Below are 14718 nucleotides of genomic sequence, written 5' to 3'. Positions count from 1 at the left end.
ACAGAGAATTAGAACAAAACTGCCCAGTCACACCCAACAACTTTCTCTCCCCTCTGGACTGGTGACCTTGAGGTAAAAGTTGCAGTTTGGCCCAGTTTTCTTTCTTCAGTGAATTACACACAGTAATCTGATATTCTTTCAAATCCTTCCTCAAAGAGAGCTGGCACCTGCCTTCCACTCATTACATTTTTTCAACTCTTACGGGTTCCCCAAACCAAAGGTAATTAGGGGATAAATGAGATGGAAGAAAGCATTGGAAATAAATGGGGTATCCGGAGGTGGGTAGATATTAGATTACAGCCAGCAGTGCCTGAAAGAATGTACATTGCAATTTAATAAGAAGATTTAGAGGTGGTTTCATATTAATAGTGACAGCTTGCTCAACAAAAGAGAAACGGACCCAATTATGATTAAGAGAGACTGTGAGCTAAAATCAGAAATACTGGATGTACTTGGATGAGGCACAACAATTGTGGCTGGTGTTACGGAGTTGACAGAAATGTCCTGGGACTTCTGGTGACAGGCTTAGACCAATGGGAGGAGTCGTGCCCGTCACTGGCCTTGAGCCCGTGAGACTTAGTGCCGAGGCGGGTGTCCGGAGCACCTTCCTTAAACTCCCGGTCCTGACGTCCTGACAAACCTCAGGACTGTTGAGAGGGTGTCTCCAAATGAATGACTTTGGATGGTGGTTGCTCAGCTCTCCTGGTACGAGCTTTGGGGTAGAGGCTTCCACACGGTATCCTTGACCCAGAAAGTAAGTTTTATAAACAGATGTGGGAAATTACAGCCACTTAATGGAAAAGAACATGTTGAAGGCCATGGGGGAAATGGTGTAACATTTTAGGCAGGATGGGTGAGGTCTGTGTTGATTCTAGAAACAGTCTCCATTTCAGTCTGAGGTACACAAAGCATTTCAAATTCATGGTATCTAGCAAGATCTGGAAACTTCTGGGGAGATTACATTTTACATTTTCTCTGGGCTCTGTGAACCCAACTGGGTTAATTTTAGTGTCGGAATGGAATTTTAGGTTGTTAGCAAGAAAAGAGGGATGATTCTAGGTAACATCCTTTGTGGGCCCCCCCCCCCAAATGTCTCCACATATCTGTTCACTGTTATTCAACTGTGCTCTGTGCTTTTGTTGCACTGGAGGTTTTTTTAGGTAGCTCATTAACCTGAGTATAGATAGCAATTGAATATGAGGTTTCTGCTTTAAATAAAAGAAAAAAATTGTGATAGTTTAGCTTCGAACAAATACAAAATGACCTAAGACATCTGGAAAAAGAAACTGAGATTTAAGATTTTTGCTGTTTTTTTTTTTTTAAAAACAAGAAACATGTAGGAAGTGAAATGATAAAACCTGCAAACCTCCTTGAGATCTACTTGTCTCTTTGTTCAAATCTGACGTCCCAGCAAGTATCTGCCCTGGAGTATTATCAGACAGCGTCGACTAGGAACGCTCTGCCCTTGATTGTAACATCTGTGTACCATTATTTCCTGCCTACTACGTGCTAGACACAGAACAAAATCCCTGCTCCCGTAGCACGTATGCTACCCAGAAAGGCAATAAAAAAAACAAGGGAAGAAAGACAGTGTGTCAGCTGGAGAGAGCGCTATGGATAAACATCCAGCAGGGAACAGGTGGAAGGGGAGGGAGGGCCGAGGGGTTGTGTTTTTTTGTGGGTAACCGGCAAGGCCCTTCTTCCCAGGGCAGAGCCCTGAGGGCTGTGAGTGAACTGAGGTACCAGGGACAAGCTGAGCCGCTCAGAAGGAAGGAGTAAGAATGCAGAAGCCCTGGGAGGGAGCAGGCAGAGGGCTCGAGTTATTTTAGTTTGTGGTTGTGTTCTGTTGTGTGAGTGCATCTCAGTTTTGTGTTCAGGTGTGTGAGAGCCGTAGGATCTATGCTGGGAATATGCCAGTGCCTGCTTTATTTAGCCCTTCCTCCCTCCCTTCCCTTCTTCCATCCTTCCTTCCTTCCTTTCTGCATTGCTTGCTTTTTAAGAACTCTCCTGTCGTTCCTCTTTTTTTTTTTTTTTAATTTATTTATTTATTTATTTATTTTTGGCGGCGTTGGGTCTTTGTTGCTGCGCGCGGGCTTTCTCTAGTTGCGGCGAGCAGAGGCTACTCTTCGTTGCGTGAGCGGGCTTCTCATTGCGGTGGCTTCCCTTGTTGCGGAGCACGGGCTCTAGGCGCATGGGCTTCAGTAGTTGTGGCACGTGGGCTTTGTTGCTCCGTGGCATGTGGGATCTTCCCAGACCAGGGCTCGAACCCGTGTCCCCTGCATTGGCAGGCGGATTCTCAACCACTGCACCACCAGGGAGGTCCGCAGTTACTCTTTATCACCCCCTTTATTACTTGTAAACCCAGGAATCTGTCTGGTGCTCTGTTGCCCTCTGACTTTTACCTAAACACAGGATGACTCATGGCTGTCTCTCTCCCTCTCTAGGTGTGTATGAACGAAAGACTCTGCAGTGCCCTGAGGAAGAAAGTTAACGATATTGAAACCCAACTGCCGGCGTTGCTTGAAGCCAAAGTGCTCGCCATCTCAGGTACCTGGGGACAGAGGGACCATGGAGGCAGTTGGAGTGAGTGATGGCAACCGCCGCATCCGTATCTTGTCTTGGATTAACATTCTACCTGTAACTGATGTCATACTCAACAGCTCAAAGCCTTTCTGGGGAGTTTCACTACGACCCATGGGATAGATGGGCAGCGTGCTTTTCCCTATCAGGGATGGATAAGACTCTTAAAAATACACATGCACACATCATATAAAATAGTTATTCGTGTAGGTGCCATAGTCTGGACTTGCAGTTCCTGTTTCTTCAAGAGTTTAGAGACTAGATACTCTGGATGTCATACAATTCTAGCTGATGTTTCTACAGCTTTATGTGTATCTGGAGAAGCTCAGTGAGGGTTATCGGGTGTGATCAGCCCCTTCCTATGCAGAAGGGGTGATAACAGGAGATAAACTGAGGTACTCAGAGTAACAGTCTAGTCATAGATTATAGATTTTTGGAGGGTACTCAGTGGATTATTATTCTTCCTTAAGCCGGTGGTTACTAAGGGATATCTTTTCCCATTAATCGGTAGGCTGAAGACACAAGCCTCTGAAAATAGGATCTTACTCATCACCATCACCTGAACAGTGTTTTTGAACATTCCTCTGCATTTGTTATTTTATTTTATTTTCACATCAGCTCTATCGAGTAGGAGGGAGAGATCCTGCAATGCTGAGGAACAGAGGGGGAGATTGAGGCCCTGGGGTGTGTCCTCGGGTGAAGTTCACTCCATCAGCTAAGTGGTGATAGATTGGAGGCTAGAGTCCAGGTGTGATAGATGGATTCTTAGCCCAGTTATGTAATGACAGCCTCCAAGGATTCTGAGTTATATAGGTTGAATGAATCCAGAGCTCATCAGCTTCGGAAGAATCATAAAAATTAAATGAGAAGGTATAATAGTTACATGTATGGGTTTTAAATGGCAATTTAAGAAAGAATACAATAATCGGCAGCTTCTGCTTTTCAGATCGTTAAACAACTAATGTTGGCAGCTAACGAGCAGTTTGGTGCCTGGCGCAGTCACGCGTGTTATTTACAACCTGCAGAACACGCGCATGTGAATGTGGGACTTGGCTCTTAACAGCTTCACATGCCATGTACTTGGAATTACAGCCCCACTTGCTAAGAGGGAAAAAGAAGACTGAACACAGTCTTGCTTCTGAGTTAGGGTTTTTGCCTTTCTTAATCAATGTATCTTTCCCGGGAATACAGGTGGATGTGTCTGTATTAAGCCCAAGGGAGGGGATGCATCATTCAAGCCGAAGGGGAACCCGCTCTCAAATGTGAATAATTTCCTGTTAGGATCCCAGGGAAAATTCTTGACATGGTATCTTGCATAGGGGGCCTGGGTTTTCTGTGTAGTTCTTAGATCAGCTGGGAAATTGGTGAGGCCTAATTGGATGAGGCAGTTAACTGGGGTGGGAACTTACCTCCCGACACCCTATTTCCTGGTCACTCTTGAGCCCCTTGGGGAACAGGACTTTCAGTCAACGGGCTGCCCCATGGGTTAGGCTGGTGGCAGGCTGGTCATCATTAACTTCTGCACATAATGAGATTTCTGTTTCCTTTTGAGCTGTGCTCCACAGCAGGGAAGGCCCGAGGAGGGAAAAGGTGCTTCCCTTAGGGTGCTGATAGGCCTGTTTTGGTACCTTCAGAATGGCAAACCCTCACTCCACTAGACAAAAGCCACAACCACAAACCTCTCCAAGTGAGGCCTATTTTGGGTTCTCTGTGTAGATGCTGGGACAATGCTGTTGAGACTCTCAGAAGCCCTATTGAATGGAGAGGATGTTATGGGATACCCTTAGGTTCTTAGAGGGCCTTTCATCTGTCTGAAAGTTTCTAGATCTCCCATCCTGGATTTAATCTATGGACTGAGGTCTTTTCTTCATTTGAGAATCATCTGCTCTCTGCAGAGACGGGGAATAAGAAACAGTTTTATTTTAAAACTTTATTTTTCTTTTAAATATAGAGTCCTGGCTCCTTTATATTTAAATGTATGTGCTTTAACTCATCTCTCTTTTCTTGCACTTGATCACAGGCAGCGACCAGAAGCCAGTGGGCACTTCTGTATCCTGCCTGGAAATCTCTTTGGCTGTATGGTTAACTTCACTAGGAGAATTCTTTTCTATATTGCCTCGCTGATAATGTTACCAGACTTTCTGTCACTGTATTACAGGGGTCCCTTTTCCTCTGGCTTCCAATAATACTTTTCTTACTTTCCTTTCAGCCTTCACTGAGGCCTGCCACCTGGTCCCAAAGTCAGCGCCTCAGGTTGTAGGGCTTGTAGCAGCAGCATTCTACTTTCAGATGCCAACATCTGTCCTCGTTAGTGATTGCTGCGTAATGAACTACTTCAAGACTTAGTGGCTTGAGACATCACCAATCACTTATTTTGCTCGTGAACCTGCTATTTGGGCAGGGGGCGGGAGGGTCAGCTAGGGCGGGGCAGCTGGGGCTGGAGAGTCCCCTTCCAGGACTCCTGTGACTAGCAGGTTGGTCTGTCTGTCTGTCTGTCGGTTCTTCCACGTTGGTTCTGCCACGTCTGTCGGTAACCTCACTATCGCCAGCTTGGCTTCATCGCAGCAGGGCTGCTGGGTTCTAACAGTGAGTGTCCCAAGAGATAAGACATGGAAGTTTCTTAGTTCTTAAGGTCTGGACGCAGAAACTGGCATGCGTCTCTATTAATAGGTGATAAATTACCGCAAAGCTTTGTAGCTTGAACAACAACCATTTATTATATCCCGCGGTTTCTGAGGGTTCGGAATCCAGAAGCAGTTTAGCTGGTTGATCCTAGCTCAGGATCTCTCATGAGGTTGCTGTTCCAGATGCGGGGCGGGGCTGAAGTTATCTGAAGGCTTGATGGGGCCTGAAAGATCTGCTTCCAAGCTCACTCACTTGGCTCTCGGCAGACGGTCTTGGTTCGTTGCCACGTGGGCCGCACCGTAGGCTGCTCACGACACGGTCACTGATTTCCCCCAGAGCAGGTGATCTGAGAGTGAAAGCAAACAGGACAGGAGACACAGTGCCTGTTGCACCTCAGTTTCCAAACTCGCACAGTCATCTCTGCTTTAGTGACTAGAAGGGAATTGCTAAGTCCAGCCCACCCTCAAGGGGAGGGGAGACAGATGCCACCCCGAGGGAGGAGCATTAAAGAATCTGATGGGCACATTTTAAAACCATCACAGCTGCCCTTCGATTTTATTGCTGGAGCAGTCCTGGGGCCCTGGTTCGAGAGAAAGGGACACAGGGGACAATGTCAGTGGGAGGGGTGCAGGGAGTTTGGGGGCCATGTTTTACAGTGTGCCACAGTGACTTAGGAGCCTGTAGGAGCCTGTGCACTAAAGATGTGGACAGGGTTTCAGCCCCAGGTAATGGCATCAAGCACCTGAGTACCAGGCCTGGCTCTAGGCACTGAGGGTGCCGCACTGGACAGGACAAGATCCCTTCCTTTATAATAATTATGCAGTAGAGTGGAGCGAGACATGCCTGGACTGGATGTGGAAAAACATGGCTGTGTTTTAAGGGGGAAGAGCAGTTGAGATTGACGCCGGTGTAGGGTCAGTACTGTGGTAGGACTAAACTAGTCATCACTGGTTAGGACCTGGCTGTCCAGGGCTCTGTACAGCAGGCTAAGGGTAAACGTATCTAGGAGCAGCGATAATTTATTTTCAAGCCAGGCAAGGACATGATCAAAGCCAGACTTTAGGAAGCCCGGTCTGCAATGGGGTACACGGTGGGATAGAGGTGGGAATGTCTGGGGCTGGAACTCCCTGACTTAACTAAGATGCTATCAGTGAAAAAGGGAGAAAAGAAGGCTAGTGTATGAAATCTTCTACAGATCCTTAGAAGAGCTATGGTGGCATTAATATAGCCGGTTGAATGTGGTATAATACACATTAAGAAAACCTAGAAAGCCCATCATTTCTTTTTAAGTGTAGGTCATATAAGAACACAGACAGCGGTAATACATCAAACGCAACAATCCTCTAGATTTTATTTCACGATATACAGTGAATTCTCCATGGAACTATCAGTCCGCTAATTCGCCGCCGCTCCTGTGGCTTTCAAAAACTCCAAGGAACCTAGATTTCTCCCTGGTCTTCATTCACCTACACAACTCTTGACTAAACTGTATCTTATTCGTCTCTTTTCTTTCCCTTCTCTGTTTCTGCCTTAACTCGTGTGATGTTTGGCAGAGAACAGCTTGGTTGAAAGCACACACCCGTCTTTCATCACTGTGAACAGCTAGGTCCTGTTGCCATTGTCCATCCTAGAGAAGGTCATCCCCCCATGTCTGTGCGTAGCGGCTTAGAATGGGGAGCTGACCGGGGCTGACAGATCTCTTGGTTCTTGAGAGCAGAGGTCACACTGCGTAGCAGATAGAAGCTTTGGCTTTGGAAGCCGAAAGGTCTGTGTTCAAGCCCAGCTTGATCAGCACTTGGCTGGGTGACCTTGGGCAAATTATTTCATCTTTTAAAATCTTGCTTCTTCATCTATAAAAGGAGGGTAACAGTCACACTCTTACCTTAGCGTGCTGTAAGAATTAAATGAGGTGGTGAATTAGACTAATATGGCGCACCAGTACACTGGTACCTGGATAATGAGTGTGTGAGAGCTCCGTGCGCAGAGGCAATCGATGCTTAACCAGCGTCCGAGTGGGAGGAGGTTTCGTCGGGAGGTGACCGGCTCATGCGCCTGCAGCGAAAGGGCTTGCGGTGGCATCTACATCCCTTATTGCAAAGCGGCTCGGGCCCCGAGTGCCTGCACAGTCTCCTGCCCGCTGAACTAGGCGGGGCCGCTCATTGATGGCGAGCCTTCGTTTGTCCCTTCGGTTTTCAGCACCGAGTTCAGAAGCCCAGAGCCCTGCTGGTCCCCTCCCCAGGCCAGGAAATTAACCTTAGCCCCGGAGGACTGGTCAGTGTCATGGCTGGATCCCGCCCAGGAAGCTGAGCCGAGCTCCTGGGCTCAAGAGCGTCTCCCTGAGGCCCGGAGCGGCTCTGGTCTGATGGGCACAGGCCCCGTGCCCCCGGGCCTCACTGAGGCTTTTCTGGGTGGAGCTCGAGAGGCCTCTCTCCGCAAGAGGCAGCCTCAGGCCCGCCTTGCCGACTGGCGGCCTGGACAGCACGTGACAGCAAAGATCTGGAAGGGTGCTCCACCAAAGGGAACCCGCCCAGACCAGGGCTCTGTGAGTCGGTGCTGCCCTCACTGCCCGCTTCACGTGAAGCTCGCCTGCGTTGGCCTCTCCCTAGGCCGGGCAGAGGCTGCTGCGGGGAGGGCGAGGGGATGGTCTCGGTGCCCCGAGGGTGTGATGCGTGTACCTGCCTCAGGCTCTGTGGTCAGGATGCCAGTGGCAGAAGTAGGGGCCTGTCTCCTTTTCTAGAACCACGCCGGGCCTTGCCCAGCCTTTGACCTCTGGTGATGAGCGCCTGTCTTGAGCTTAGCTCCGTTCCCCCTATACCTGCCGTGCCTTCCTTTCACAGCTGTGGCTTCCTGACCCTCCTCCTGTTCCCAGAAACAGAAGATGTTTCAGTGGCGGGAACCCACGTCCGTGTCTCCGCGACAGGCATCCTTCCTGGCTGTCCCTGGCCTTCCGTCTTGGGCTCCGGGTCCTGTAACTGGGTTCTGCTTCCATCATGCTCTGTAACCTGACTCGTGTCCCATGGTCATCTTGCACGGGGCCGGCTGTGCTCTGACCGTTTCCCCGCCCCCAGGATCAAGGCCCAGCTCTCTGATGCCCGGGCTCTGAAGCTTGCTCATATTGACATCCTGCGTGAGTTTCCGGCTCCATCCTTTCCCTGTTTGAAGCAGCCCCCCCTTATTGATCTGGTCCACGTGTTGAGTCACCTTGCTGTTTTTTTTCCTGGGCTTTGCCTAATGTCTGGCACTCAGGAGACAGTCGATGAGAGTAATTGTTTGAAATAATTGAACCCTCCTTTGTTGATTTCTGATCCCCAGAATCTGTTGTTTCCATAGCTCATTTGGATCTCCCCTCAGTTTGTGGTGTATTTTCTTTCTCATCTGCCTCCGATTGTCTGTTTCCAAGGAACAAACAGTTCAAATAATCATTTATTCTTGAATAGCATATCAAGATATCTCTGGTAGTCCAAGCCATTTGTTTTTTAAAGATGGTTCTATCTGATTTGACTTTTCCTTTATAGAGAATAAAAATTATCTATACTTCAAATGCATTAGTTAGAGACAAACGTGTCTGAATGGCAGCCTGAAATCTTCTTTCTCTCTTTTTTTTTTTTTGGCTGCGCCCTGCAGCTTGCAGGATCTTAGTTCCCCGACCAGGGATGGAACCCGTGCCCCCTGTAATGGAAGCATGGAGTCCTAACCACTGGACCACTAGGGAAGTCCCTGAATTCTTCTTTCTTAGTTTATGATTTGGAGGGAAATAGGAACATTCTTAGAAATAACACTAGATTTTCTAGGTAAGTGCAAAATGTTTCCTTCTCTCTAAAAAAGTTCATGGTTTAGATCAATGGCCAGGGGAGCTGATAGGCTCGGTAAAGATTTTTCAAAGATGATGTTTATCCAGGGTGGAAATAAAGACCCACCAAGTGAGAAGAAGGAAAGGGTATTGTTCAGAGCTTACTATAGCAAGGCAGGCAACCACCATCACTTGTGTTTCAGCAGAGACTCTAAGGCAGGCAGAGGAGAGGGAAAGCTTCGTGGTGGAACAAAGGAAGGTTCCATGTGTGACTGGAGGCTGTTGGCCTGGAGAAGCTGGGGGTGGGTTAACTAGAGCATCCAATGTGATTGGTAAGGGGAGCATATTTGACTTACTCTGGTTGGTCCTAAGCTGGAAGCAGGGACAAAAATTAGGGAAGCTGTTATTAATCAAGTCCTGGCCATTTGGGGCGAATTGTTACAGATGTTATTGTTCAGCTTCCTGGGTTGTGACTAGAGATCGCATCTGACTTCCTACAAGCTGGCCTCCTAGGCTGGTCACTGTGCATAGGGGTGGGTTTCCCAGGCAGGCTGCTGCAGGTTTGGCTTCTGTTCTATTTATGATCTGGCCATCGTCTGTTGGTATATTTTGTCTCTCGCCAGGCACCGCATTTTCTCAAGCTATTTGAAGCAGTCTATGTTTTATGTAAAATCCCGTGTTCCAGCGTTCTCTTCCCCTTGTCTTCTCTATCAAATGTGACCATTTCTAAAATGTTTGATGTGCAAAACCAGTCACGGGGCTCTGCTCACACAAAATGCTTTTCAGTATCTCAGGAAATTGTGGTAACCGGAAGAAAGAAACAAAACGAGTGGAAAATGGCAAATTCCAGCCAAAGGAGCTTCCATGCAGAGGGGGGTTGGGGAGCAGTTAGTTGGTGCTTGTTTGTGGCCTTGACATCGCTGAGCGTGAGGCTTGGAAGGCAGAGGGTGTGGTCTTGCCCAACCAGCGGGTGTGGACTTGAGCTTGGAATTCCTGGAAAGATCTGGTGTCATGCCAGAGAGGAGATGCAGCACTCTATTATTTTGGGGTTTGATTATGTTCCACACTGGCTTTATTTCTTTTTCCCTAGAAAAGAAGTATAGCTCAAATTTGGGTAGGTAGAAGAGGATAACTTTAGGAGAATCGTCACAAATGGAAATGTCTGTGGCCCAGCGAGTACCGTGCGTGTGCATGTCCCCCGGTGAAGGTCATAGTGAGGCCTGTGGACTGACTGGGTGAAACAGCCCATCTGAGCACAAGATTTAACCTCAGCCGTCTTGGTGCTCCCTCCCTTTATGGATGATTTGTGGCCATGTTTTGACCAAGTCCCTTACTGAGTTGTATTTGATGGAATAAGCACCTAACATGAGGTTGGAAGAACCAAGTTCAAGTTCAGTCATCTTACGTGTGATCTTAGAACTCCAAAACATTGTGACCTTACGAAGGTCACTCTCTGGGTCTCAGTTTCTTCAACTGGAAACCAAGGACAATCATTACAAGACCCCCTTCCTGGATTGTTGGGAAGACTAAATGAGAATTCATACAACAAGAGCCCTGTAATCTCTAAAATGAGACTCAAATAATGACTTCAAAAAAATAACCCCCAGATACCATGAAGTAGAGGAGGGGAACTATTTAAATTCAGAGACACTGAGGATGTAGTTAGAAACAACAGGTTGAGTAAAATCAGTTTCAGCTTTGGCATGCACCCAGAGGGTTTTAATTATGTTACTCGTAGAATAAAATATTTTGACAGGTGCTTTAAAAAAACCTACATGAGGGCCCCAGTGCGGTTCGCTTGCTGCAGAGCAGGCAGGCACGTGTGCAGCGCGATGCAAAGGCGGACGTGCATCCGTACACAGATTTCCCCCTTGGCTTCAGGGAAGGCCCATCGGGGTGATGGAGACTGGGGTCCCCGGGTCGCTGACGGGACTTCCTTCAGGGATCAGCGTTTCTTTTTCTCAGTTTTCATCACGGAGCTCTGGTCAGTTTCAGCAATCGGCGAGGGCTGTGTCAAGCAAGATCCACCTCATGGGCTTGGATCTGAGGCCAAAATGCTTATGGAATATTAACCGAGGACAGTGTAGCGTTTTATCATGGCATGGGTTTTGATGTTAACTGTCTCTTTGGGAATTCACACTCATTCTGTGTGTGTAAAACTTCCACATCACGCTGCGTTCTCCCAAGCCACACCCCTTCGGATCAAGGATCCTAATTAGTGATCTGTCTCATGTTTTATTAAGGCCCTGGCCTCTAGAGCCGGTGATGAGTTGCGGGAGGGCCCGAGGATGTATTTCCAGGAAACCTTCCGTGCGGGCACTCACTCCGTCTCTGTAGTGTCTTCCTATTTGCTTTGGGAGGTCTCTTCTCTCTGAATTGTTCTCAGGAGGAAGTTGCACACTTGGCTTCTTCTGCCTGGTGTCTCTGGGGCACCGTTGGTGCTCACCCCTCCACTTTGCTAACTTTCTGGCTTGACAATATGGCCCAGCAGAAAGGTGGGAGCTCCCTCAGCCCAGGCTGAGAAGGGAACTTGAAGGCACCACGGGTGCTCATGCTGTTCTGCCCAGAGGCCATCACAGTTCTGGGGCTGGGGGCTCCTCCCGCAGTCTCCCCACGATGTGGCAGGTCCCTTGACTTCTCTGTGGCCCTTCATAGGGGGTTCCACTCGCAACAGCCCTCACCGGTCATTGTTCACGTAGAAATCACGGATCCAGAAACGTTTTCGTTGTGTTTCCATTTACAGCTCAAAGCTTGTGGCATCCAGTCTGCTCTCCTCATCAGGACTTTGTTTCTCCTAAATGGGTCCAAACCCATCGGCTTGGCATTTGCGGCCCTCTGTCAATGTCTTGGCCAGTCTTTGGTCACGTGCCTCTCTTCTGCTAGCACCACCCCCCGCAAGACAATGCCCTTTGCTTAACAAGGTTCCCATTTCGCCTTTTGGGAACCTTATGTTCTTTGCTGGTGAACCTGCCTCTGTCTCCCCTTCTGGAATGATCACTCTTCTCTGAGCCCTCCTAGAGCATATTTGCCTACTTTTTTTTTTTACTGTACATCTTATCCCCTTTATTCAATGTAACTTCCTGGAGAGCGGGGCCAGTGCCTTGTCCCTTTCCGTATGTGCCCACATAGTGATAGACAATAAATAGTCTCAAAAGATATTTATGCAATCATGGAATCGGAAACTATGGATTTCAGTAACAGAAGTGGCATGGGCTGGGTCTACAGAATGCCCTTAAAGCAGGAAAAAATTGTGTAACCTTTCCCACATTGATATCATATTGAAATCTGCCTATTGAATAATAAGAATGAAGAAATAAACAGCACAGTTTAATACCTAAGAGGAGGGATTTTTGAGCTATGTTTGAGTTGGAAAGTTGCCCTGCATTTTATTGCTATGGAAGCTTCAGCAAGATATGTAGTTCTCTAGATTTCAGTTTTCTCCACTGTAAAGTAGAGATAACAACGTGTATTTTAGTGACCATAAAATGAGCCATTATTTTATATACTACTAAGAAGGAAAAATTGCTGTCAATTAAACAATGATACAGTGCTTTCTGTGGCTTAGAGTTTTTATTTTACACTTATTGAAATAGCTCTTTTAGATGTAGTTAAGCTTTTGAAAAATCACATATCACTCTTTAAAAAGGAAAATATAAGGAAAATGAATGGATTAAGGTTTCCCTAAAATGTTTCATACTTAGTCTGTCCTAAAACACAGTTCGACTCAAGTCAAGGCTCCTGTTTCTCCACACAGTAACATCCTCTGCATCAGTGAGGCAACTGGTGATGCAACTTTTTTTCTTTTTCTCCAAGAATGAACTACTGTTTTCTGTAGGATTTTCTGCCAAGCTGCTAACACCATTCTTCAAGTTTTAAATGCTGGTGCTTTCCTAACCTTACAAATCCATCTCAACAGAAGGTTTTCAGGGAACAGGACTCAAAGGGTCCTTAAATGTTTTGTACATTGAAACAGCAGGGGGATACAGATGCTCAGTCAGGCCACCAAGAGTAACAATCAGGTAATAACAACTTCATCCAGACTACCTCCTAGATAATAGTAATTGTAAGACACATCCCTGTTTCAGAGATGTTAAAATGTAAAAAAAAAAGGGCATCTTAGAATAGATAACATAGAGTATATTATCACCAAGGGTTGTGGTGTGATTTGAAGGAGAGAAAGTTAGTAGCTGTTATCATGATTATGGTTATAATAAACTCTTAGGAAATATAATGGAGCCCTCTAATAACAATAACTTGTTTATGGAGTGCTTATTAATGTGATATGTTTATTAATTATGGTATTATTTTCATACTTAAATATTCCCTAATATATTTTTCCTTTTTTATTGAGGTATGATTTACATTCAGTGAAATGCACGGATGTTAAGTGTACAGTTCTATGAATTCTGACACCCGTGTTATCAGCGTTCCTATCAAGATATTTTCATCACCCCAGAAACATCACCCTTGTGCCTCTTCCCAGCCATCAACCCCCCCCCTTCCCCAGATGGCCTCTGTTCTGATGTCTTCTGCCATGGATTAGTTTTGCCTGTTCCAGAAGTTAATATCAACGGAATCCTGTAGTATGCATTCTTTTGTGTCTTTTTTTTGAGATACTTCCATGTCACTGCGTGTATGTAGAGTTTGTGCCTTTTTCTTGCTGGGTAGTTCCGATGTACCACCGTTTCTACCTTCTCCTCTAGATGGACGTTTAGGTTGTTTCCAGTTTGGGACAATGAGTAAAGCAACTGTGAACATCTGAGTCAAGTATTTTTTGATTGCATGTTTCATTTTATTAGGGAACTGTTGACCGAAACTGCCTGTCTTGGCCAGGCACGATAAGAACCCCTTCATGAGTTGTCTCACAGCAGGAGTGCCCGATAAGGGACTGCCGTTGAAAACTAACCAGGAGAATTCGGGAGGGGCCAGAAGGAGGGAGGAGATGCCAGCCCATATGTCCTGCCAACCTCCCAGAACCCTTTGTGCTGGTATCCATCTTGGCTGAGAGATGGCGTGCGTCACGAGGAAGGACCCCGAGTCAGACCAAATGTGGGCCAATCAAGATGATGGACCAGAGGCAACCGGAAACTAACCCCATCACCATAAAGCCCGAGGCTGCGAGCCATGTGGCAGAGCAGTGCTCCTGGGTTCCCTTAGGCTGCTGCTCTCCGCCCAGGCGCCCCTTCCCAATAAAGTCTCTTGCTTTGTCAGCACGTGTGTCTCCTCGGACAATTCATTTCCGAGTGTCAGACAAGAGCCCACTCTCGGGCCCTGGAAGGGGTCCCTCTTCCTGCAACAATTTCTCTTGGGTAAATACCTAGCAGTGGAATTGTTGAATCAAAGGATAGGCGTATGTTAACTTTATGAGAAATTGACAGAACCTTTCTCAAAGTGCTTGTACATTTCATGCTCCGGTCACACGTCACTCGGGAGAGTTCTGGTAGCTCCTCGTCCTTGTCAACCAGGCAGTTTCAGTCCGGTTAATCTGAGCCACTTGAATGGTTTTGTAGTGGAATCTCTATGGCTTTAATGTGCATTTTTCTGGCAACTAATGATCATCAACATTTTTCATACGCTTTTCGGCCCCGGTTATATATCTTTGTAATATGCCTGTGGTGTCATTTGCCTACTTTTCAATAGGGTTATTTGTGTTTTAACTATTGAGTCGCAGGACTCAACTCCTTCATCGGATGTATGCATTGTAAATATTTTCTCCCAGTCTG

At 46.9% G+C, this 14718-nt stretch overlaps 1 protein-coding gene across 7 annotated transcripts in view; it reads left to right on the top strand.

Moving 5' to 3' along the window:
• The window catches only part of DISC1 (DISC1 scaffold protein), a 353386-nt gene that overhangs the window by 148670 nt on the left and 189998 nt on the right, over positions 1-14718 (top strand). For 3 of the 7 annotated variants that reach the window (XM_036829399.1, XM_036829398.1, XM_036829397.1), the window contains exon 8: positions 2445-2583. In XM_036829399.1, the coding sequence (XP_036685294.1) occupies positions 2445-2583 (139 nt within the window). Of the gene's footprint in view, positions 1-2444; positions 2584-13346; positions 13414-14718 lie in introns of those variants that run through there. The other 4 variants (XR_005016896.1, XM_036829396.1, XR_005016897.1 and 1 more) reach the window with 3 other exon arrangements.

This window comes from Balaenoptera musculus, chromosome 16 (assembly GCF_009873245.2).
Source record: "Balaenoptera musculus isolate JJ_BM4_2016_0621 chromosome 16, mBalMus1.pri.v3, whole genome shotgun sequence".
Lineage (NCBI taxonomy): Eukaryota > Metazoa > Chordata > Mammalia > Artiodactyla > Balaenopteridae > Balaenoptera > Balaenoptera musculus.
This window is presented reverse-complemented; position numbering and strand designations above follow the sequence as displayed.